The 26,679-nt window shown below is 36.6% G+C and overlaps 2 protein-coding genes across 2 annotated transcripts in view; one reads left to right on the top strand and one right to left on the bottom strand.

The window, feature by feature from the left end:
* Positions 1-5,234: 5,234 nt before the first annotated feature.
* LOC105811205 (chromosome unknown open reading frame, human C4orf3) lies at positions 5,235-10,377 on the top strand. Its single transcript, XM_012645346.1, is given in 8 exon segments — positions 5,235-5,264; positions 5,902-5,944; positions 5,947-5,993; positions 5,995-6,069; positions 6,071-6,103; positions 8,669-8,927; positions 8,930-9,164; positions 10,079-10,377. Coding segments are annotated over 8 exon segments (723 nt in total). The 3' UTR covers positions 10,080-10,377.
* A 4,235-nt stretch (positions 10,378-14,612) lies between these two features.
* The window catches only part of USP53 (ubiquitin specific peptidase 53), a 48,225-nt gene continuing 36,158 nt past the window's right edge, over positions 14,613-26,679 (bottom strand). The window contains exons 13-14 of the mRNA XM_012645345.1: positions 16,790-16,912; positions 14,613-15,895 (exon numbers count right to left, since the gene is read on the bottom strand). Coding sequence (XP_012500799.1) covers positions 14,914-15,895; positions 16,790-16,912 — 1,105 coding nt within the window. The 3' untranslated portion in view covers positions 14,613-14,913. The remainder of the gene's footprint in view (positions 15,896-16,789; positions 16,913-26,679) is intronic.

The raw sequence follows: 26,679 nt of genomic DNA, 5'->3' as shown, positions 1-26,679 counted from the left end.
CTCACTCAGCCTCCCTAAAATTCAAGAATGATGTGGTAAAAAGGGAATGGGTTTTTGAATCACAGATTTGCTTAAACTCTTACCTTTCCACTTAATAAAAGTCAAGTTCTGATCCTGAATTTTTCTCACTTGAAAAGTGGGAAAAACAGTAATGATTTTCTGAGATTGTCGTTAACTGAGGTATTATACATAAAACATGGAGCACGGTGCCCCGCATTTACTGAGCTGGTACTATGTAAATGTAAGTAACACAAACACGCACCCTGTTCTCATAGAGAAAGTGGAACACATGTCTTGAATAGACACGAAAGCTTTTTCCTCAAGATATCTCTCACGGAGTCCATGCGAGAGAGCAAGTTTTGGCCTCATAGATTAGAATGCTTAGTTCCGGTCCAGTCTGTGGCATAATTAGCTGGAGACTTTGGGAGAGTCACCTCATCTCTCTGGAATATAGTTAAATCATCTTTAAAATGAGGGGATTGAACCAGATCTCTAAATTCCTCCAGTGCTGAGATTCTATGTCTGAATAACATTCAGTGATTCTTCCTTTCTTAAGCAGCCCTTTCGGTGTGTGTCACAGGGAAGAGAGCATTGGAAAGACAAAAGACAGGGTGGGAAGAGGGAAAAATCATTTATGTTATTAAGTATGGTCGGTTTCATGGGTACACAACATGCATGAGCTCAGAAGGGCCCTGTGCTTGGTTTCATGTTCTGCTGTTACTGTCTTAAAATTCCAAATAATTTTTGAATGAGAAGTCCTACATTTTCATTTTATGCTGGACCCTGCAAATTATATAGCTGGTCCTATTCCTGTAAGTGGACTATTAATAAGTACAAAAGATATTTTCTTGTGAGCCAGAGAGACTGGCAGCAAGAAATCCCATGGCACCTGAAGAGAGGTGAGCGGGTGGGTAAGATAGTCGCCAGCAGCAGAATGGAAGTGGGAAGGGTTTGTGGGGAAAGGGAAGGGAGGAAGGGGTAGATGGACACTTCAAACAACTATTCTTTACCTTCTACTGCTACTTGCTTTCTCAAACTACAGTATAAGAGTGCCATCTGCTGGTGAAGGACATGCACTCTTTCAGAAGAGTCAAATGGAGTCTCTTTTTTGCATTTCAGTTAGCCTCTCAGAAGAGTGTTTCAGAAAGGTTTGACATTCTGAAGTTTAAAAGGATAATCATCAAATGCTTCTTCAGTTCCAAATTCCATACTAAACAAAACTAATACAAAGACTCTTCTTCTATCCTTCTGAACCAGTTCCCTAAAGCTGCCTTCATTTATTGAATAAAAAATAATTTTAAAAAAGCATTATGTGCCAGCCATCAAGTATTCAATGATGAACACCATTGGTAGAAATATTTAGGTCATCAAGAATTTCCTCAAATGGATCCAAATTCTCAGGCTCACCTTGGGTCTGAAACAAAATACCTAGAACAGCAGCAACATTTCAACACTGGATGGTCATCTAGGGGTAGGGTTACACTTCCACTCAGTGTGTGCTAAAATGCAGGGTGGTGTGTATTTATGACCGTTAGGCCTAGTGACCAACCCATAGGCTACTGACTGGAAAAGAAGAGTAAGCAAGGCAATGGCAAAAGATCAGGAAAGTTAGGAGGCATGGTGCAAATCAACGACATGGATAAAGGATAGTGTTCCAGAGAGCTTCTTTTTCATTCAGTCTACCCTGAATGAGGAATCCATTAGATGAAGGGTTATCAGAAGTCCTCCCTGCCACGTTATCTAGATTACCAAGAATAAAAGAGGGAACTTAAATAACTGAGTGTTTTTATCATGAAAGGGTGTTGGATTTTTCCAAATGCCTTTTCTGCATAATTTAAATGAAACGTTTGTGTTTTTCTCCTTTGTTCTACTAATACAGTATCTTAATTTTCTTATATTGAACTATTCTTGCATTCCTGAGATAAACCTCACTTGGTCATGATACATAATCTTTTTATATATGCTGTTGGATTTGATTAACTACTACTTTTGAGAATTTTTGCATCTATATTCATAAGAGATACTGGTCTGTAACTTTTTATAGTGGTAAAAGAACATAAAATTTACCATGTTAACCATTTTCAATGTACAGTTTAGTAGTGTGAAACATATTCACACTGTTGTGAAACAGATTTCTAGAACTTTTCATCATACGAAACTGTAACTCTAGACCCATTACAACGCTTTTTCCCCTCTCCCCACATTAACCACCATTCTACTCTCTGTTTCTATGAATTGGACTACTCTAGATACCTCATATAAGTAGAATCATACAGTCTTTGTCTTTTTGTCACTGGCTTATTTCACTTAGCATAATGTCCTCAAGGTTCACCCATGTTGTAGCATGAGACAAGATTTCCTTTCTTTTAAGGCTGAATCATATTCCACTGCATGTATGTAACACGTTTAGTTTATCCTTTCATGTGTTGGTGGACATTCAGGTTGCTTTCATCCCTTGGCTATTGTGAATAGGGCTGCTATAAACATGGGTGTGCAAATATCTGCTATTCTCTTTTTTTGTGATGTCATCATTTGATGCCAGAGGCTTTGGTATCAGGGCGCTAACCTCATAGAATGAGTCAGGAAGTATTCCCTACACTTGTATTTTTTGGGAGAGTTTGAGAAAGACTCAAAAGTGTTAATTCTTCTTTAAATGTTCAGTAGAATTAACCAGAGAAGCGACCTGGTCCTAGATTTTTCTTTGTTCAGACATTTTGATTACTGATTCAATCCCTTTACTTATTATATGTGTATTGAGATTTTCTATTTCTTCTTGAGTCAGTTTAGGTAACTGATATTTTCCTAAGAATTTGTCTATTTCATTTACCTAATTTTTTGGCATACAATTATTCATAGTACTCTCTTATAATCCCTTTTATTTCTGTAATATTGGTAACAGTATCTCCACTTTTATTTCCGATTTTAGTTATTTGTCTTCTCATTGTTTTGTCAGTCCAATTAAAAGTTTGCAAATTTTGTTGATCTTTTCAAAGAACCAACTTTTGGTTTCATAGATTCCATGTTATTTTTCTATTTTTTTTTATTTCAGCATATTACAGGGGTACAAATGTTTAGGTTACACGTATTGCCTTTGTCCCACTCGAGCCAGAGCTTCAAGCTCTACATATTTGTGAATGGATTTTCCAATTTTTCTTCTGTTACTGACTTCTAGCTTCATTTCATTGTGGCCACAGAAGACACTTTTTGACTTCAATCTTTTAAAACTTATTGAAACTTGTTTTGTGGCCTAATAGATGTCTATCGTGGAGACTGTTCCATGTACACTTGAGAAGACTGAGTATTCTACTGTTGTTGGGTGGAGTTCCATATATGCCAGTTAGGTCTAGTTGGTTTATAGTGTTGTCCAAGTCCTCTATTTTCTTATTGTTCTTCTGTCTAAAATGTTCTATCCATTATTAAAAATGGAGTATTAAAGTTTCCAAAAATTTTTGTAGAACTCTCTCTCCCTTCAATTCTGTCTAATTCATATATTTTGACTCAGCATGTGCTTGTTTGTTCTAAACTTTTGACTGTTTTTCAGCATTCTGACATAGTTATTTCAGACAGTTTTTGCTTTTCAATATTTCTGTGGAGGGATGGGAACATAGAGCAGCTATTTCACCAGTTTGAACATGGGTTGCCAAAGGTGACTTTTTTTTAAGAGACTGGGTCTCTGTTGCTCAGGCTGGAGTGCAGTGGCGTGATCATAGCTCACTGTAGCCTCTAACTCCTGGGCTCAAGTGATACTCCTGCTTCAGCTTGCCAAGTAGCTGGGAGTACAGGTGTGGGCCACCATGTCCAGTTAATTTTTCTTTTGTTTGTAGAGACAGAGTCTCACTATTTTGCCTAGGCTGGTCTCAAACTCCTGGCCTCAAGAGATCCTCCTGCCTCAGCCTTCCGAGTTGCTGGGATCACAGGTGTAAGCCACCATGCCCAGACAAGCTGACTTTTTGACACAGCTCTCACCAGAACAGAAGAAAAAGTAAGTCTGTTTTCCAACAGGACATATTTATAGATAGGAACAGAAAAGCTGAGCTTCTCCCATAGAGGACTGAAGCCATATTCCCTGCATCTATCTCTTCCATTCCAAGTTGGTACTTGAGTAATCGCTGAGAAATCACAGAGCTCCACGAAATTTGGTTAGAAAAACACTGTTACTGTATCATTAAAATCATACATCATCAAAATTATGTGCCTACTATCTATGATATGATGTTAGAAATAAACGATTAATTTTGGCCTAGACTTTTTCTTGCTTATTTTCTTTCTTTCTTTTTTTTTTTTTTTTGAGACAGAGTCTCACTCTTTTGCCCGGGCTAGTGCCGTGGCGTCAGCCTAGCTCACAGCAACCTCAAACTCCTGGGCTCAAGCAATCCTTCTGCCTCAGCCTCCCGAGTAGCTGGGACTACAGGCATGCACCAGCCACCATGCCCGGCTAATTTTTTTCTATATATTTTTAGTTGTCCGATTAATTTCTTTCTATTTTTAGTAGAGACGGGGTCTCGCACTTGCTCAGGCTGGTTTCAAACTCCTGAGCTCAAACAATCCGCCTGCCTCGGCCTCCCAGAGTGCTAGGATTACAGGTGTGAGCCACTGTGCCCGGCCCTTATTTTCTAACTTACTTGTTTTCAGCAAACTTTCTCTCCAACTTCTAGATGATGAAATGCATTTTCATTGAGAAAATAAGAAAAAGCACAAAGAAAAAAACTGTGAACCCATCTCCCAGAGATAACTGCTATTAACATGTTGACATTTCTCAAACTTATAAAATAAGTCGCTCAAAGTTGAGGTTTGCTCAAAGGGATAAATTAAAATAAATAAATAAGTCTAATTTTTGTCAATATTTTACATATAGCAATGATCACCTTGGCATCCATTTACTTACTCTAGATTATGCCTGTGGTAAAGTTGTTTTGCTTAGGCTTGGAAACCTACTATATAATTTTATGCGATAAGACATGGCACATAGTAGCTGACCTTTCAATCTCCATCCTCAATGACCGTCCCTCCAACACTCTTCAATAAAACGAACAGTTGATTGTTCAGTTGACTAGCATAGTGAGATTTCAAGATTGTAGGTTTCAACATCTTTGAATGTATCAGTAAAGCTTTGCCTTATTGAAGTTGTTTTTAAACTTTAAAAAGCATAAAGATGCCTTAATATGAAATAAAGTCTTGTATGAAACCCTGAAATATAAACAAAGCTAAGTATTATGATTGAAATCTGATAGGACATGTGTAAGCAGATAGGTGAAAAAGGGTTGGTAGATTGTTCATAGCCCATCCTGCTTGGGTTTCCCCAAACCCAAATCATTATGTAGAACCTCGGGTCTCTGTGATAGTGTTTGAAAACTTCATTGCTCTGTTAGATACCCTCTGTCAGTACTTCTAATGAATTGGATGGCTACTGAATCTCTCCCTCTTATGGTTCTTCAGACAGTGCCTGACACACGGTAGGAATTCATAATTTATTTACTAAAATTAAAGAAGGGAAATCCACAAAGGGAAAATAGATTAATAGGTTAATACTTCTAAAAACCTCAGAAAGTATCCCAAAATGGTAGATCAGTAGTATTAGATCCCAGTGGTATCGCTACATTATTATGTTCTAAAAAGAGACAATGCAACAAGTGCTTTTTGACCAGAAATTTATTTAGTGGTTGCAGAATATAATAAAACATAGAGCAATAAATATTAAATTTCATCCATGGTCAAGGCACTGTTTGAAGGGCTGTGGAGGTTGCGAAGATGGTAAAAATACAATCTCCCCCCTAAAGTATACTTAATTCTCTAATGGGGGGACAATTTACATAAAATTGCTACAAAGCAAGCCAATATGTCAGACAATACATCAAGAAAATTTCAACATTTTTTGAGTTGGAGGTAGAGAAATTTTAAAAGATAACCACTCTAATAGATAGCCTCATTAAAAGGAGGCGTTATCAAATGAAGAGAGAAATAGGTGCTGAAGGCAGGCAAAAGACTATGGAAACAAAACACTTCACTCACTGCCTTAATCTTGAGAAAATAACCCTCTCTCCAAGAAGAAAGTAAGACATATGAAGTACTTGGAGACAAGTTAAATGTGAAGTTTTTGCAATTGGTATGTTAGAAATAGTTAGAATGGAGAGATCAATGTGAATTGTAGCAAAGGAAACTTTATGAAGTTGGCACTTTGAGTTGAGCCCCAAAGGATGGGTAGCACTCAGGTGCAGAAGCGTTCCAGTTTAATCAGAACAACATGCATCACAGCCCAGAGACCAAAAGAATAGCTTCCATGAGGAAGAAGGAAGAAAGCAATCTGACTAGAGCAAAGGGTGTTTGCTGGGCATCAGGTTGGCTGAGTTGGGTGGAGCCAGATTATTAGTAGGTACAAAGATGGGAGCTGCCAAAGGCCAAAATGAAGATAACAGAGAAGCTGCAGTTATGATGACAGTACAACTCTTAAACAAAGAAAACTATTATAGATATGCAAATCAATAAAGATGAAAAAGAAAAAAAATGGATAAAATAACTCAGAAGATGGAGAAATAACTTGTACTAATCAACAGGGTTATTGTTGGGACAAGTATTCAATTTGAAAAAGAGGAAAAGATGAAGTAAATATGAGAAAGATGATTTAAGATAAACACATTTTCAGATGAAAATTACAATAACATAGTACTCTAACTACTGGAAAGGTTCCTCTGTAAAATTAGTTTAATTCCTAGGATGATCATTAGGATGTTTTGTTACATGGACACACTGGCTGGACAGCTGCCTAAAGAATGCTTTTAGAGTGCAGTGGTGTCATGGTAACTCAACTGCAATTTCAAACTCCTGGGCTCAAGCGATCCTCCCACTTCAGCTTCCTGAGTCGCTGGGGCTGCAAGTGCGCCACCACACCCTGCTAACTCTTCTATTTTTTTTTGTAGAGATGGAGTCTTGCTCTTGCTCAATAAAGCTGGTCTTGAACTCCTAACCTCAATCCTCCCTTCTCAGCCTCTCAAAGTGCTAAGATTACAGATGTGAGCCACCTGCGCCTGGCCTGCCTAAGGAATTCTACATTATCACCTTCAGATGAAGCCCAAATTCATCATCTCCCTCCTGAGAATGCACTGCACTTGAACTAACTTCAGAAGACCTGTAATATCTTTTTTAGAACACTTAGCTGTCTTTGACCTGTTTATAGCATTCTTATACACTATTTTCTCCAGTCCAGCCCAATCAGAGTAATTGTGCTATTATGAATGTGTTAGATCATGGTTGCAGTGCAATTATTCAATCTGTAGTCCTGGTGCATATTTTTCACTTGAATATGTGAGGTAGAAAGGTTCAAGTGGGTTAGGAAAATGCAGAGCTCTTGCATGACTGACAGTGAATCTGGATTTCAGTATAGTACTTTCTTTTAAACTAAATTGATCTGGATATAGGGACAGAGTAAATTCCACCACATACTCTATATTTTTTCTGTAAGGTGGAATAATCAAGGATGAATGGGATTTTTACAGGGGTGAAGTCTGAAGAGGTGATAGGGTCTTTCAACTGGATTTAGTTTAAATAACCACTCTCTATTTGCATTAATTACTCTTTCAAGTCTGATAGACCTTCCTGACTCAAGAGATCAAACTATAGTACCAATATCCCTTCACAGATGAGCATGTGACTCTGTGCTGAGGACAAGTTTAAAACCATTTCACAACTTTCTCAGTTCATGTCAGGCTACTTCTACACTAATAATTTCAATAGTTTTTATCAATCCTATTTCAATAATTAGAAATAATTGATCCTACCTTGCCAGTAAGAAGTATGCTTCCATCGCTGGTACGGGAGACAGTCTACTTTCCTTCTCTAATTTTTATGAAGATTCAATGTCATGTAAGCCCAAAGTCTTTTCCAGTCTCCAACCAGCAGATAATCTGGGTCTAATTAACTCTCAGGCAACAGCGCTCTCATTCCCAGAATCTACAAGGCAAAGAATGTGGTGTTTTTCTTTAAAGGTGGTGTACTATCATTGCCTCTATAACTGATTTGGAGGCAAATTGAAGCAAGGTTAGAAAGTTGAAGAACAGCAGCATTAAGAATGCTGGATTTGGAGTTAATTTTAGGTTTATAATTTTTTTAGTAATCTTAGGCAATTTACTCCTTTTATGTCTCATTTTCTAATTCTGGAAAATGGAGTCATATCAGCGTCAAAGAGTTTTATGAAGATTTAATGACAGTTTATGTAAAAACACAAGTACAAAACCATATCTCTATTTTCTATGCACTAATAGAACCACTTATATTTTCTGAACAATTCAGGATTCATAATGTGACAAGAGAAAATATTTGAAATTGAAGCCACCAAGTAAAATTCAGGCAGTATGGGTCAATCGTTTTCTTTGCGCTGGCATTCTAATCTTGCTGAGGCTCACACTCTGAAACTTTTGGATTACTCTTAAACTCACTCACATGAGGTACTTGCAAAATTCTCATGTTTGCTCTCTGTCCCTCTTAGAAACTTACGCTCGCAACTATGATGTCCGTCTCCTAAGTGCTGTTTCAAAGACGCGGTGTAAAATGCTAGAGACAGGACAAAACCCACCAGAGTGGGCCTTCCTAACACGCTGGCACAAAGATCCCGAAGGCCTTCAAAGACGGGAGCGGTGACGTGGGCGGTGCCAGGGCGGAGGCCGTCACCTGACAGGAGGGGGACTCGCACCGGGCGAGCGAGCACTGGCGCCAGGCGGAAGTGGGCGGGCCGCTTCTTTCCCTTCCGGAGAGGCGGCGCCACCCGCGCGCCGGCAGAGACAGCGAACTGCAGGACCGGCGCCTGCGCACAAGAAAGCCGGCGCAGAGTCTGTTTCCGGGGGCGGGGACGCCGCGGGGAAGGCCAGCGGTCGGGATCCCTTTAGTTTCCGGGGCGGCGGACACGGAAGTGCGGAAACGGAGGCGTTCTCAGGTGCTAGTTTGCGGCGCGGCTGCAAGGGCGAGATGGAGCGGGGCGCGGCGGCGGCGGCAGAGGGTCGGGATGGTCTCCGGGAGCGACGAGGCTTGTTCGAGGTTGAGAGGCAGCAGCAGAACCACGAAGTGCAGCGTCAGACCGGGACAAACGGTCTTCCGAAACACTCCTACTGGTTGGATCTCTTGTTCTTCATCATTTTGGACGTGGTGTTGTTTATCTTTGTGTATCTTTTGCCATGGTGAGTATCCGGAATGCAGGGTTGAAGTGGTGAGGGGCTTAGAGACCATTTACTCCATTTGTGTGGGTGGAGACGGCGAACTGACCTGTCCAAGATCACGTAGCTGGGGAGGCGTGGCGTCGGGTGGGCGGGGGGTGGGCGGAAGACCGGAGCGAACCTGTCCTTCCTTGGCACCTCAGTGTGAGTTTCCAAAGAGGTGTGGAGGAAACTTGACTTCCTATTTTCTTATGATTTGGAGTGAAACCAGCTGCACCACCATGAAGGGACTGGAGAAGTTATTTAGCTTTTTGGCTCTTTATTTTTTTTATCCAGCATTTGGAAGCAGGGGGCACAGAGGTATAGTGAACATTAAATGAGATAGTAGTGATTTATCTACAAGCGGTTTGCCTGAACCTACAGGAGACTCCACAGCCCTCCTGGACTTGGAGTTGACCGTTGTCGCACTATAGGTTAACTCTTCTTAGTCTTCATGCTTATGAGTTTTTACTTCTGAAATTTACACTTCTTGTTAGGCAGTCACTTCTTTCCTCATTCCTATCCCTGCATTTCCACAAAGATTTGGGTGTCTTAGGCCTCATTGTCTCTGATTTCTTTGACAGAAAGGGATGGGTAATTTTTATAAAATTCTCTGTCAAGCCATTTGTAAAGGGAGAAATTCCTCTTTCTCCCCCGTTTTTTGGTTGAGACTGGTACCTCAAGTACAATTTTCTAAAAAATTATCTTAATTTTCAGCTCTGGATAGAAAATGGAAGCCTTACTAGAAATAGTCTAGGTCTTTTCTCCTTTTTATCAATATATAAATCATCTAGCAATAGAAAAGTGGCTAAAACAATCAAGATTTTCAGAAATTGGCATTAAGTGTTAAAATGGGAAAATAAAAGGAAATATTGCTGACAAATACTTGTTTTTTACAGACTGGTTTGCTGATTTCTAAATGAAGAAGTTGACTCCTGGAGTGAATTCTGAAAATGACTACAAACTTCTTGAATAAGGAAGACAGGATTGTGCAGTAGAAGAATTTCAAAACTCTATGGGACTTTCCTTTCATTTTACACTTTTTTCATTTTACTTTCTTTCTCTCTCATTTGGAGAACTCCATTAAATGGATAGGATCTCGCCCATTCATACCCAGGTTCTTAAAACTAGACCCTTGGGTTCATGTTTAAAAACTTTTTCAAACATCTGATGGCTTTATAGGGGCTGAATATAATAAAGTATTTGTATTTAAAGGTTTAGTGTATTCATTAAAAAATATAATAATGTCTTTCCTTTAATGTTTTAAGGGTTGATCAGGTTTAATATGCTGTAAATAATATGGTGAATAATAAGGTGAAGAATTTATAAATTCAAAAGTAAATTACTCAAAAGTGAGGGAGGGATTTTGAGAGAAGGAACAAAGTGTTCTTAGAATGTGTGGAGGCTGTAACACAAAAGATACACAGAAAATGTAGGCCCACAATTTATCTATTGGCACCATTTTGGTTTTTAGATTAAGGGGGACTCTGTTATGAAAAGATACATCATGGGCGACATATTGATACAGTCTTAGAAAAAGTAGATAATATCCAGTATTAGAAAGCTGTCATTCATGTTCTTTTACCTGCATGCCTCCTCCTCTCTTCCTTTAAAACTTCTTAGCCCCTTAAAATGTCTATAATTTACTTAAATGCTTCAGTAAAGTCAATATGATACTTATTCAGTAGATATTTGAACTCTCATTATTGGCCAGCCATTATTTTAAGACACAGCAATGAACAAAAATTCTTGCCTTCATGGACCTTACGTTGTTGTTCTTTAAATATGTTATTTAACAGGAATTTACATTCTAAGGGGATCAGCTAGCATTTAATCAGGCCACACACACTCCCAAAGCAAATGTGAGCACTTCAGAAGCTATTGCTGTTAGCTTTAAAAGCTTTATATGAGAAATGTTAGAAAAATGGGCTGTTGTCATTGAAATTAGTGGCATTCATGTGAACTATCTTAATCATTTTGGATATATTCCCCTTTATAAACAGGCCATAAGATCTAGTAAACTCTCCATTTTCTTCCTTTCAGAATGGCTCTCAGGTGTAGAGTCAAGTTTGGAATTGATTTTGGAGGATTGCAATTGCCTGATGCTGACTACAAAGTTAACATGCCTCCAGGGTATTGTTGCATCTGCCTAAAGAATGTTTTATGGAAGGTATGGTCGAAGCATCTAGAGGGACACAGAACTGGAATTTCACAGAGTTTACCTGTTTCACTGAGTTTACCTGCATGACCTGTTTTTGCACTCCTTGCTGATAATTTCGTCTAGGGCTGGGCGCGGTGGCTCACATCTGGGAGGATCGTTTGAGCTTAGGAGTTCAAGACCAGCTGGAGCAAAGAGCAAGACCCCCGTCTCTACTAAAAATAGAAAGAAATTAGCTGGACAACTAAAAATATATGGAAAAAATTAGCCGGGCATGGTGGCACGGGCCTGTAGTCCCAGCTACTTGGCAGGCTGAGGCAGAAGGATGGCTTGAGCACCGGAGTCTGACGCTGTAGTGTGTTGTAACTGAGCCTGTGAACAGTCATTGTCCCCCAGCCCAGGTAACATAGGGAGACCCCCATCCCCCCAAAATAAAATAATCCCTGTAAAAAAAATGGTGGTAGTATGAAGGTTGAATCTTTCCTACAGATAATAAGAAATTGTATACCTACCATCGAACTGTACCATTGCAGGTATAGTGTCTGTTTACATCGCCCACACTTTGAAGGCTTTTAAAAGTGGATAAATGAAACAAGAAAAGTTGCAAACTCACTATGACAAAAACAAAGACATCAAAACAATAACATCAATGTGATTTTAATCTGGTAAATTCACATACTTAAGTGGAAACAATTGTTTTAATTGTTCCATTTGAAATGAATTGGCATATGAGCAGTTGCAAGGAACAGATTTTAGGGTCTGTTAACCTGAAAATTTTAGGATGTAAAGCGCTCCAAATATCTAGTCCCTGTGTGGCATGGGAGTACATTTGGAGACTTGAGGATATTTAGGGTCAGTGAAGGTTATTTAACGTAGATTATGCTCTAGGTCATCAAATAAGGGCTAAATCTGGCTTGCTACATGTTTTTGTAAGGAAGGCCTGTGTGCTAAGAATAGTTTTTATGTTTTAAAACTATTGAAAAAAATCAAAAGCCTTTCATGACATGTGAAAATTACATGCAGTCGGGTTTCAATGTTCACAATGTTTTATTGGAAAATAGCCATGCCTATTCCTTTACGTATTGTTAATGGCTGCTTTCACACTACAAATGCAGAGCTGAGTAGTTGTTACAGAGAAATTTGTGATCCACAAAGCCTAAATTATTTACTATCTGGATCTTTATAGAAAGTTTACCAACTTTTCTACGAGCTGTGATTGGTGTGCTGAAGTTTAACTTTTATGAACCTCTTGTGACAGACAACATGTCATGATCAGTGAAATTCCAAGTACCCTCAACTTACATTTCCCATAAAATACATAATCCACGGGGGGAGAAGGCAGAGCAAGTGGGGGACACAGTCCATGAATGCAAAGAAAAGTCCAATCATATTAACTTAAAAATCAGTTTATCTTAAAAATTTTTTTGAACTAGAAGCAACTGATTTCATGTGAAAATACAACATTCTGAAGATAAGTATTTAAAACATTACAATTGTTGCATTATTTAAAAAGTTATAATAAGCTTCTAACCAGATGTATAAAAATAAATATGCGCACCCTAGAAGTAAAAATTTTACACATGAATGATTTAGTGAGTAAATACATATTCAATCTGTATTTGGAATGTCGAATCAACATAAAAACAAATGATCAGTTTTCTAGTTTGTTTCAACTGGACAGTACTTTAAAAGAGGCAAAATTGGACAATTTTATTTGATGTTTGCAACTCAGCTGAAAACACAAATCTAGGAAACTGCTGTTAAATACAGAAATTAGCTCAAATGTTTCACATAATATATTTCCAATTGGATATCTTAACCAAATATAAACTAAAAAAAAAAAAAAAACCTACACAAAGTTTTTGAAAGCTATTAAAAATACTTAAAGCCCATTTTTTCTAGTATTTTACAATGTTATAAAAGCAGCCATTAAAAACATTGACATTTCAAATACAATTATACAAACTTTACATTATTTACAAACCCTCCATACTAAAAATTATGTTAAAAATAAGGTTTCTTAAAAGATAAAATTAAATTTAGTTGGTATTCAAGTATTTCTAATAAGAATATAAAATAATAATCAACTACTATTATAGTTAGAAAAGGCTAGTAAAAACTTGTCTACAGATAGAAGATAAAATTTGGCCAAGATCTGGTAAGGTTAAGCTTTTACAAGTAATTGTTTTCTATTTATCTAAAAGTATTCATATTTCATCATTTACATTTTGGAATATTTTAATGCAATTTATGGAATCAGTCAAGATATTAAATATACTAGTTTACTGAATAATTATGAAGTTTACCCATTTAGGAATGTAAATAAACTTAAATTCTATGATTTTCAATTCTCTGGAGTGTACATTATAAAACTATTCTAAACTACAATTAGTTTATCAGATTAGTACAAAATGACAATTGATAAAATAAGGCAATTAAAGTAACTTATTTTCACTTCTAAGGTTACCATAATAATGAAAATTCTTTTATTTTTAAATAAGGTCCTTTCCATGAAAGTAGTTGGGGTAAAATTACTATTTATTTGGAGTATTAAAAAAGGGAAGGCTGCTAAATAAACATTTCAGTAAAATTAAACCTTCTATATGAAAGGCAGAAATTTAATCGGGAAACCTAAATAGATCTTCAGATTCAAGAATGTGAAAAATCAGTAAAATGGGTTGACAAGATTATAGCAGAGAATATGTAGGCAGTTACAGTGACATTCCCAGTAAGAGGGCCCTAGGTTAATTCCTAACACTGGTTATTAGCAGCCCAACATAAACCAAACCAAAATAGAGACCATTCACATTTCATATAAAATTTTAAAAAAATGTAACAAGATAAATAAATATACTAAAGTTTAAGTATTTTAACTTTTTAGCTTACATAGCTGAAATAGGATTTTTGAATATATATAATAGTCAAAGGCCTAATTTATATTAGCTAGATATTCTGAAGATAAAAGTTCTAGGAGCAAAGTTCTGTCTGACTTTGAAAATTTAATTTAAAAACTAATCATTAAGGCATTTTTTTATGCTGTCGAAGTCAAGGATCAAATTTTTTTTAAGACACTTAAAGGGATCATACGTAGTGGACTATCACAGAAGTCAAAAACAAATGAGTGAAGCCTGCTTTTGGTTCCCCATTAGAAAGTGCTTCTTCATGAACCAAGTACTTCTTTGACTAGATAAACTACGTATCACTTGGTATTTTTCCATTAGCATAGTTTATAATCTACACACATGAGTACTGGTTAGTTTAATACTGGTTAGTAGCCACACGATAGAGGGACAAATTTAATTTTTATTCAACTGTAGCATATGGCAAATGAATTGTTATATACCCCAATTTTCTATTTTTCAAAGCATGCCAAGACTATTCAAAGGGAATTTCTAAAACATCCAATAAATTGATCATCATAATGCTTTATATAAATTATACACACACACACATATAAAATGATAATGACTTTAAAAATGCCATGGGTTTTGACTTTATGTATCACTAGGTTTGGTCAGTAGGTTCCTGTTATATTTAAATGGCCTCTGAGAAGTATAAGCTTGCCAATTTTGTCATTTATCTATTACGATGTATGCTAGGTTTACATCTTTGCTCAGAAGGGCAGCTTGAATCCAGACTATTATGTGACACAGGTCCTAGCCGTCTTTCACTCTGAGATAGTGAATTATCATTACAAAAGCCACTGCTTTCTGGAAAACAGAGCTTGGGCCTCTGATGGTATTTCAATCTGTATGTATCAGTCATGCAGCTATCAACTGAAAAATAGGTAGTTAATGAAATTGTCTCACTTGGACTTGTAGAACCAGAGTCTAGTTCTGATTGGCAAAATGCATCAACTGCACCTGAGTTGGCCTGAAAATCAGTTGAAGAGTTGGACGGGTAGTCTGATGTGTCGCCAACACATTCTTTCACTTGAAATGTTTCTTTCCGTCTTTTGTCGTTCATATACATACTCCCTTCTAAACTTGGTTCTGAAGCTGAACTTAAACTGTGCTTCGGAAGACTAGTAGAATCAGCTTTAAACGCCTCTGTAAGATTGACATCAAGTGGAGATTCATTTTTCTCTGGCTGTGGCACACTGGTTATGGCATATTTCTTTGGTGGCAAAGGGGGTGGTGGATTCCGGCAAAGGAGTTTTGGCATCTGACAACCATCAGATCTGCAGGTTGACTGAATTATATATTCCCTGGATAGAGAGTTTGCAGAGTAACATGGTTCTATCATATTTTGTTGCTGGCTGAGGGGAGCAATTTCTGGCTTTAACCCAACAGTTCTCATGTGTGAAGACCACAATGAAGATGGTGAGACTAATTCATTACTGTTCACTCTCTTCCCAGAAGCAGAGTTATCACCATGAAAAGGCAAACCTCTTTTCTCAGAATTTTCTATGCTAAGCCGCTCAGAAAATCTACATTCATTTGGTTTTTCAAGTTTCTGTTCATCTGACTGGTGGATATGCTCTGCTACAGTACTGTCCTTGAGTATTGGTGGCCTGGATGAAGGAAGTAACTTGCCATTGGTTTCACATATATGTGACCTAAAGTATGAAAATAAAAACAAAGCTGAAACCCTGTATGCAAATATGGGAAACTGAAGGAAAATAAACTTTGTCCTGTAGTTTGATTTTCCCAATATATGGTTTATATTAATTTTTTTAACATAACAGAAAGGGGAAGATATTTGCAACCATTAACATTTTCAACTTTCTCTGAATCCAAAAATCTTCATGCCAGAATACATGAATACTTACCAGAAACATCCATCATTACCAAAATCATATTTCTAATAATTAGAGACGTAATTTTAAAAGCTCATTTCAACTTAAAAATACTGAAATTACATTTGTACTAAAATATAGCATAGAACTTAAGGGAAATACTACAACCAAAGAATTCGGTACTCCCAAACACCTTCCCACCAACATTCCAAAGTTTAAAGGCAATAGAGGTAGAAGTGTTTGAATTTTGATATGTAATGCTGTAAGGATGGTCTATTTAAAATAATTTAATCAAGATTACCTCTAATAATTATCTTCTAAGGTAAAGATAAATGATATCACATTGCAAATTATTTTTCTAATATGAATTACATGGAATTGAATTATAACAGAATGGTTAAAATGAGCTGAGGCTTTGTTAGGTAGACAGAGCTATAATCAAATCTTAGCTCCATTCCTTGGGGCACATTACTTAATCTAAGCCTCAAGTGTCTTCTTTTTTTGTAAAATACTACCTACCTTGTAAGAATGCAAAACAATCAGCTATTGCACCTGGCACTTTGCGGGCCTCGATCCTTAGGTCCGCATCCTACTAATAATCCCCAGTAAGGAGGCATCATAACACTGCAGACCCACTGCTTATGTCCTGATAAAGAGTTCCTATGATACATGCGTTTAGGAAAAAGGTGTTTATTTCCAAATATCTGTGATTACCTTTTTATCAAATGATTTTTTATCTGGAGATGTGATTCTGGGTGGAACTCATGAGGTTTATAGCCTGCTTCCAAGTTCCTGAGTTCTTTTCTAAAGCCTGTGGTGGGGAGGAAAAAAAAATTACTTAAATGATCTTATAGAATTTATTCCATTTATATTTCTCTAAATACAAAGATTTCTATAAATAGATAATTCTCTTCCAATTAAAAAACAAAAATGAATTCTTCAAGACTTAACTTAAAATAACAGCTCTTTTTGAACCTTTTATACAAAATTCATGGTTCTTTCTTTAGTTTATTATCACTTGAGGGTGTCAGCAATGGCAGCATAGTGCTATTCCTGCTGGGTCATGTGGAAACGTGTTTCTCCCCTGTTACATGAGACTTGATCTTCACTGACAATGTGTTATGATGCAAAAATCCAGCATTTGAAGACAGATGGCTTGGGTTGAAGTTTGGACTAACTAATTAGCAAGCCTCTTAACCCCTCACAATCTCAGTTTCCTTGTTTATACAATAGGATGATAATCCATTTTACCTACCTCATAGGAATATTAGGAACTTCAAGTGAATTAAAAGGGGTGGGAAGTTATTATGACAGCATATAAAATATTATACCACTACTAATTAGCTATCATTTATTGACTGTTTACTCAAGTTGTAAAAAGAACCCTATGAAGAAATTACTATCATCTTGATTTTACAGATGAGAAAACAGAGGCTTAGAAAGGTTAAGTAACTTGCCCAAGGTTATATAGCTAGCAAATGCAGAACTAGATTTGTATGATTCAAAAGTCCTTACTTATTCTTAACCATGACGCCATACTGTCTCCTTATAATTATTACTTATCTCCAGTTCTGACATATAACGGGCACCAAATAGTTTTTAAATTTAACAGTATTATGAAAAAAGTAATACTAATTTACAGTGTGACTCTTGTTACTTCCAAGCCTGGTTCATGGTAAGATCTCAGATTCCAAGTTAACTATTTTCTCTCACTTTTTTTTTTTTTTTAACTATAGCTAGGTAGAATACAGTGCCATGAAAAATACAGCAGGATCTACTTCTTTTCTCTCTGAGCAGTGATTCTGAGAGAGTTAACTGACAGCCTTTAACAATATTAATGTTCAGAGGAAAACATTATCTACATTTGGATTTCTCTCTACAAAATATTATCTTAACCAAAACAACTCTACTAAAAATGGTTATTGCCCTCTAATCTTTAATACATCTAAATAACATGAATTCTGGACTATCGATAAAGTAGGCCCAACAGAACAAACAAAACCATGAAAGCTAAAACTTGTTTTATAGGGTAAAGATGAAGAAAAGGGAACTAAGATATTTGGATTTATACAGAAATTTACTGAAAACCATCCCAGTTTTTGATACCCCCTATGGGAGAGCAAGTGTTTTATATCTGAGAACCTGAAGGGCAGCAGGGAGCTTTTTCCTTTGCTAAAAAGCACAAGGAACCCGGGCACCAGTATAGTGATAAAAAAATCACAAGAACAAAGCACAGAAGTATCTTTGGAGTTAATTACTTTGTGAACACCATATCACCTACTTATCTCATTAATAGAAATGAAAACTAGAAAACTGTATAGAGTTATGTTAGTCATGTATCCACACAATAGCTACAATTTATGGAATGCCCAGTATGTACCAAGTCTTACATTATTCTAGTTCAGCAGTTCTCAAAGTGTGGCCACAGAACCCTGAAGGTTTCTAAGATCCTTTCAGGAGGTCTATGAAATCAGACTATTTTCATAATAACACTAAGATGTTACTTTTCTTTTTGACTATGTTGACATTTTCACTGATGGTGCAAAAACAATGATGGGTAAAACTGCTAGCATAATTCTAGGCAATGACACCAAACTGTGCTATAGTAATGGTATTCTTCATTGCCGCACAGCTGTGGTTTTTTTAAAAAAAGTCAGTTTCACTTAATGTCTGATGAAGCAGCAAAAATTATTTACTTTGTTAATTTACTAGATTTACACATCTTTTTACTAGTCTTTGTGAGGAAATGGGAAGTGTGCACGAAGCACTTTTGCTGCATACCAAGTATGACAGTTGTTTCATGAAAAAGCATTTATAAGATAGCTTGAGTTATCAGTTGACTTCAGCTGGTTTTATCATGCAACACCATTTTTACCTGAAAAGATGATGGATAAACTTTGGTCATTCAGACTTAGGTATTGGCAGAAATTTTCTTGAAAATAAAAAGAAGTGAACCTGTCACTTCATGGGAAAAAACTGGTATCTTTATTGCCGATGATAAAATTCAAGCTTTTAAATGAAAGTAAGAATTTTGGAAAACTTGAATCCACCAACATAAGTTCTGCAACTTCCCAATACTTATAAAGAATTCCTGCTACTATCTCTGGTGATACTAACCAAAGCTCTTTGAGGTCATCAATCCTTTTTTAAGACTATAACAATACCCTGAGGCCAAAAAGTTTGAAGACTGCTGTTCTAGTTAATAACATTTAATCCTTTAAAACCTCAGTTACAACTATTCTGTGAAACAACTGCCATTTCTACACTCGAGGAGACTGAGGCTCAGGGAAGTTAACTGACCTACCCAATGCCCTACAGCTGCTAAGCAGCAGCATTCAAACCAATCCTGGGTTAACTCCCAAGCACTCAAGTGTGCTCCTGCCACGCCCTGCAGGCCTCTGCACAGGCCATCAATACACAAAGCCATTACACTAAATCTTCCCAGGAAACTGGGCCATTAGTTTGAACATGATATAACATGGCATGTTTTAACATGCTGATGCCCACGGAAGATACTGAAATATTGTCATCACTTCTGTAACATTTCTAGGACGTTTCCTGCAGGCCCCCATATATTCAGTGGCCCTTTTCATCATGTTCATTTGCTCTGTCTCCTCTCACTCTCTACATCTAATCTACCGTACACCAAATCCATGAACTGAAGACCACAAAGAAAATAAAAGAATACAAAATCAAAGTTATCAAAGCAGTGACTTTATTTTTTAAACAGTAACAGAGAACTCTGTCTTAGAGGCTTCTTTAATCCCTAAATTGATCTTCTGGGTACACTTTTAAAAACCACCCTGTCATTCAAAATTCAACTGGAATCCATACTTGATCAAAACATATAAAAATTTACCCTATGAAAACAATCTATATTTGATTATGGTCAGACTCTGTAAGTTAAATCTTGGAAGCAATTTCCAAGAGTCATGTAATCTACATGAGAATTTAATACCCTATGTGTCATATAGCTCACATAGTAAATTAAAAAAACCTAAGATGGCAGAATGAGGGGAACCACCAGTCACCTCATCTGTTTAAGATTTAACACTCTGACTTATACTAAATTGCAGCAAGCTCTTTGATTGTATGATACGTGCCTTTTTGTTACTGTTTCTTCAGAGGCTAGGATAGTATCTAGCACATTAGAAGATATTCATCTGCCGAATGAACAACCGCATGAAAAACATACTGTTTTCTTCTTATAAATCACTCTCACCATTCCCACCACGTTTCCCAACTCACTGATCTAGGAACAGATAAGTGTGAATTGAGACAAATCTTATCTTTCCCTCCCCGCCATCTCAAGTCTACAAGTGCCACACTAATAAAACCTTACAAAGGCAGTAAAATTTATCCCAGAAAGTCTCTCTAGAAGGAATATGTAATTTTTCATGCTTAAGAAAACAGTTGTGGGTAAGCCTGACACTGCCTCAGGCTCAGAAACTTTATCACTCTCTTCAACACCTATTTTATGATTTGAAAAAAGAAATGTAACAAGTAATGTCAAAAAGAACCTCAATAATTTTTCAATGCTTAAAGCTTGAATAATTTTTAAGTTGAAATTATGTTTATTTCTTAGGTTATCCATAATTTCAAGTTTAATATTCACAAATAAGAAAAAGTAAGTATTTAATTCTTGAATAATTCTTTACTCTTATTACAATATCCACACAATAGACAGCAGGAGGCAGCAGAGGTTTTATAGACATGTTTGAAATTGTAATATCACTGTGGCAGGCATTCAACCAAGTGGTCTGACTTCAGAATTCTAACTAACTTAAAAATAGATGTGCTATTTTTCTCTTCTGCTGACACAGACATCCATGTGTCTTTACAGGGAATCCTGGCTCCAGGTTATTTGCTAATCTAAAATAGTCTGATTTTAACACTTGGCACAGAAAAAAAAACCTCAATGTTAAGGCAAGAAGCTTTCGTAATACTAATTTTGATACTGTATCCAAAAAAATCCAAAGCAAAATAGTCAAGAAATCAAAATACATATTTCGTTTGAAAAAATGACCTAGGTTTAAAAGAGATTTATATAGCAATAAAACCAGACTGCTGGTCTAGACAATGTGATCTTTATTCTTGTACAGTGAAATTCCAGATTATATCGGTGATACTACAACTATAAACCCTAACCATTCAAAAGAAATAATTTAATCAATGGCCTGATTTACAGTAAAAGTATATTTAAATGAAATTGCAATATGTCAGAATAATCACAAAACTTCGGATAAATATTTCTGGCTAAATTTACCACATATTAAAAGGAGGGAGATACTTTAATATATAATAATCTATACTATCAGATACCTAAATTTTGGGATGTCACAGAATAAAAAGGCAAGAATCAGTAACTTCTTTTCTCACGGGGATTATAATTTAAAGGAAAAACAAATATTGCTATTTTGCTACAAATTAAATTTCAAACCTGAAAGTTTATATTTTAAAAAATACATAGCTAGCCATTTGTTGCTGTCAGTGGGCCACAGCAACAGAAATTACGTGTTATCCGTCTATGAAACTCTTAAAAGATTTTAACGTGCATAGAAAGAAAATCAATTGATAAAAGTGTCTCTTTCTCTAAATACACTTTCCTATGTATTTATTTTAAATAAACACACTCTTCCGTTTGGCAAAAACATTTTACAGAAAATTTGTATAAACTCTTCCAATGAAATCTTTCACTTACTAATTCTAGGATTTAATATTAAGGATAGTATATTTAAGAATGTGGAGGTACAGACTTTTTGTATAATAAGAAATAAGGGAATTAACACATTTTTTTGATCACTGATTAACTTCTTTCACTCTTATTTGTCGTTTACAAGATCAGGGCTCCTGGGCATGAACTGATTCTGACTTCTAGGATCAACTGAGATTCAGCAAAGTATTGCAGACTCCGAAGGCAAACAGCAGAATTTTTTGAAAGACCTGATAATTGCTTTATGAATTGTTATGACCTGTACAAATCCTTGCCTACATATTCATCTCAGTAGATAACCTCACCTCACAGAAGAGTCCTTTAGGAATAACTACTTCAACTGCGCCACCAAACACACACACACACCAATCCACACCTGCGCTCCTTTCCCTCTCCCATTGCAGAAAAGCTGCCGTTACTTTTTAGTTCAAATCCTGTCTCTCCACCTTCTTTGTTTTCTTCTCATGCTACCTCCAGGGTCTTACCTACCAATTATTATTCCATTCTATTCTTCACACTTTTCTCTCCCTCTATAAATCATTAAGTTTCTTATCTTCTGCAATATAAATGCCCAAGCATCTCCATTTTAAAAAGCCAAAACTAAGCTCTTAGTTTCATTTTCTCCTCTAGGTTAACGCCCCATTGCTATCTACAGCAAGTTTTGACAGACAAAATTCATTTCTTTACTTCTTTTATTTACTCTTTATTTTACTGTAATCTTTTTTAAAACTTTTTATTTGGAAATAATTTCAAAAAGTTCAAAAAAATTGAAAGATTAAATACCTGTATATCCTTTCTCTAGATTAACCTACTATTAATATTTTAATAATAGGTTTTTCTTTTTGAACCATTTGAGAGTAAGTTACAAACATCATTTACTTTCAAATGTACTTTATCTCTAAATACTTCAGCTCTACCTCAGTCTTGCTTCTGTTTCTAATGTTCCTCTAACACTGCTTTTACTCTATCACTAATGACTACAAACTAAATCAAACTGGCACTTTTTAATCCGTATTCTGCTTAATCTGTGGCTGCTCTTCCCCTAAAGCTCTCCATTGCTCTGGTTTTCCTGCGTAGTCCCTCTCCTGGATTTGCTCACACCTTTCTAGCTACTCCTTGTCGTACCTTTCCACAACTGTCCCTCTCTCTAGCCTTACCTCACCTCTCTTCCTCATGCTCCTTACTTTGTCTATTTTTTGCCCTTCAATTTCCAGTTTTCCTGAATGGTCTTGTCCGTGTATAGCATTGAATTCCCATATATGCTGATGGTGACCAAATACATCTTTCCTGAGTCCTAGATTTATGATCCTATGTGCCTAATTAATCTTATTTACCTAGACGATAAACTCAATAATTCAAAAATAAACCTGGCACCCCACCACACCCCCTGAAAACTGTTCCTTCTTCTCATTTTGGTAAATGGTGTATCTAGTTATATAAGTCCCAAATACATCTATCCCTGCTTCCTCCCCTTCCCTGACTCTGTACATCTGCCACAAAAGCCAACTGATTCTTCTGCCTGCATTTGCTTAGAGTCTCTCAAATCTTCTTTCTTGACATTGGTACTGCCTTAGTGCATGCCCTCCTCTTTTCTCTCCTAGGCTATTACAATAGCCATCTAACTCACTTTTTTCCCACTACCCCAAATTTACTCTCTACACTGCCACCAGTCTTTTTTAAAATTCAAGTTGGAACATGCCACTCTCCTTGTCCTTTGGTGCCTCTCCACTTCCTGTAATGATTAAAAAATAGCACAAAACAGCCTGAGCAACATAGCGAGATCCCATCTCTACAAAAAAACAGAAAAATTATCCGGGCGTGGTGGTGCACACCTGCAGTCTCAGTTACGTGGGAGGCTGAGGCAGCAGGATCACTTGTACCCAGGACTTTGAGGTTGCAGTGAGCTATGATGACACCTTTGTGCTCTATCTCAGGCAAGAGAGCAAGACCTTGTCTCAAAAAAATAATATGCGTGTGTGTGTGTGTGTGTGTGTGTGTATCTCACAAAGTTTCATCATGACGTGGCTTCTATCTATTCCTCTTGCCATCATCTCATGATTTCCACGTGTGCACTCCAGCATTGCATATACCAATCTATTTGTATCAAATATGTGACGCTTTCTCCTGACCACATGATTTTGAACACATCATTTCTTCTGTCTTGAATGCAATGTAAGGCCTCTGCAATTCCTCCCATTAGAATTCCATTTTAAAAGAGTGGCTAAAACATCACGAATGGCATTGTGGCAATTTCAACAATGTGCCCAAATAACAGCTTTAGGCAGCGTAGAGATGGATTTTTGCAGAACCCATAATGACATAGAAGATGAACCTATATAGTATCTCTATTAATGGAAAAAAAAATGAAATAACTATAATGGCATTATTAAAAATTTTGGTTCTCTACCATCAAATATACTTGCACAGACTAATATTAAAAATGATTTATATGTCAAACAAAATATGAAAATAAAAAAATTTTAAAGATCCTTAACTTTTTAAGTCTTTTAGCTATTGACAGAAAAATGATTCTACAGGTAAATAATGTAACTGTGCCCTCATTTTATAAATGAAAAATGGAAGAGAACCAAGAAAATCATAGACAGTCACAGGATTAAACTAAATTGTGCCTTGGGGGAGAGGACCATGCAAGGCAAGTTTGTAATTTGAGGAATAATTCCTATATTGCTTTTCCACATATTCTCAGTCCTAGACTGGAGGAGAGAAGTACACACACACAGATACTACAGGGTGCAACGCAACATGAACAGAAGTTCTCAGGTCAAAGACTGGCTTAGAGAACAATGGTAGGCTCTGAAGTTTATTAAATAAAAAATAACTTTAAAACAGTGTAATTTATTTAGTTAAGAGTGGGTTACATACCACAATAAGATACTTATTTTAAAAAAAAGAAAATAACAAGCATTGACAAGGATATGGAGAAACTGGAGCTCTTGCGCATTGCTGGTGGGAATGGGGCAGCTGCCATGAAAAATAGTATGGTAGTTCCTCAAAAAATTAAACATAGAACTATACCATAGGATCCAGCAATTGCACTTTTGGGTACGTACTCAAAAGAACTGAAGTCAAGGACTTAAAACACTGCACAACGTTCACAGCAGCATTTCTCACAACAGCCAAAAGGCATAACAACCCAAATGTCCAGCAACCGATGAATGGATAAACAAGATGTGGTAAATCATACAACGGAATATCGTTGAGTCTTAAAAAGGAATAAAGTTCTGATACGTGCCACAACATGGATGAACCTTCAGGTCATTATATTAAATGAAATAACCCAGACACAAAAGGACAAATATTGCATAATTCCACCTTTATGAAGTACTCAAATTCAGAGACAGAAGGTAGAATGGTGGTTGCCAGGGGCTGGTGGGAGGAGAGAGTGGGGAGCTGTTCTTTAATGGGTAGAGAATTTCAGTTTAAGAAGATAAAAAAGTTCTGGGGCTGGATGGTGGTGACGATTGCATAACAATGTGACTGTACTTAAGGACACTAAACTATATACTTAGAATGGTAAATTTTGTTACGTATATTTCACAATAAAAAAGATTTTTAAGTGTATTACATAGACACTCTTTCATATTAAATGGGGAAACCCACTGCAAAGCTCTTATGGCAATGCACTCTGGACCATCACAATCTCTATGACCTTGTGTTTTTATAACTGTCAGGAAGCAAGCATCATTTTGTAAAGAGCACTGAACTTGCAGTTATTGTTTGATCTCACTGATTTCTGGCCAACCCTTTACTGTTTCCTGCAATACTTGGTTACCAGACTTTTATCAGATTTTATCAGGCGAGACATTCTAATATGGGAAAGGAAGGTTATTTCCTTAATATAAATGTTTCCTTCTGATATTATACCATTTGATGAAAACAAAATAATTTAACATTTAATCACATTCAATGTGTGTAACCTGAAAAATAATCTCCACGAAAGCCTTAAGGATGATAAACACTAAAAAACTTTAAAATTTGCTGTTCATGGCTATCGTGTATTGTGAAAAATTGTATCCCTTCTATTCCTTTGAATTCTAAAATTTGGAAACATTGTCTTTGATTGCGATGTCAATAATCCCTTTGCTCATCATCTTCCTTGACCCCTCTTCCCCAAATCCTTCAGGTATATGCTCCCCATAATAATCTGAATCCTATATACATTCAAGCATCTAATTTTCTTTGCTTCTATGCTGCTATATGTTGCTAACAAACCACCTATAATCATCCCACACCATTACATAGTTATTGTTTCCAAACTGAACTTTTCCAGAAGGCTGTTTATCAGTCTATTTGTTCTTAATTCCTGCAGTAGTAAGGCTGTTCACACATACTTCCACCGATTTCCCGGCACCTATAAAATTGCACTTTTCTACCCTCTTTGAAATTAGGCCTGTTTACAAGACTCGTCTGGGCCAATGAGATGTAAGTGGAAGTGCATATGTTACTTTTAGTGTGAAGTTCTAAGAGCTTGCAGGTGATTCTCCATGTTGTATCTTCCTTCACCTCCCCTGCCTCACCCTACGCAGTTAGCTTGGGGCCCTGAGTGGTTCCTGAGACTCCACGCTGACTTCCACTGGATGTGTATTGTGACCAAGAAACAAACTTGTGTTAACACATCGAGATTTTGAAGTTATTACCACTGTGTAACCTAGAACCTAGCCCATCCTGACTGATACAGTTCCTCCTTTTCTCATAGCTCTTCCCATCCGTTAAAAGCCTTTAAGCATGAACTCTCCCAACTTCCCTCCTCATTATTCATAAACTTATCAGTAGTAACAGCACCATTCTTACCTTCCTGACTCTTATCTCAAAGAAAAACTTACCAATCTCTTTGTGTGCCAATCTCACAGGTACATTATTTAAAAAGTGG

The sequence above is a fragment of the Propithecus coquereli genome, unplaced genomic scaffold, assembly GCF_000956105.1.
Source record: "Propithecus coquereli isolate 6110/MARCELLA unplaced genomic scaffold, Pcoq_1.0 Scaffold232, whole genome shotgun sequence".
NCBI classification, from domain to species: domain Eukaryota; kingdom Metazoa; phylum Chordata; class Mammalia; order Primates; family Indriidae; genus Propithecus; species Propithecus coquereli.
Note: the sequence above shows the minus strand (reverse complement) of the source record. Positions and strands in the feature narration are given on the sequence as shown.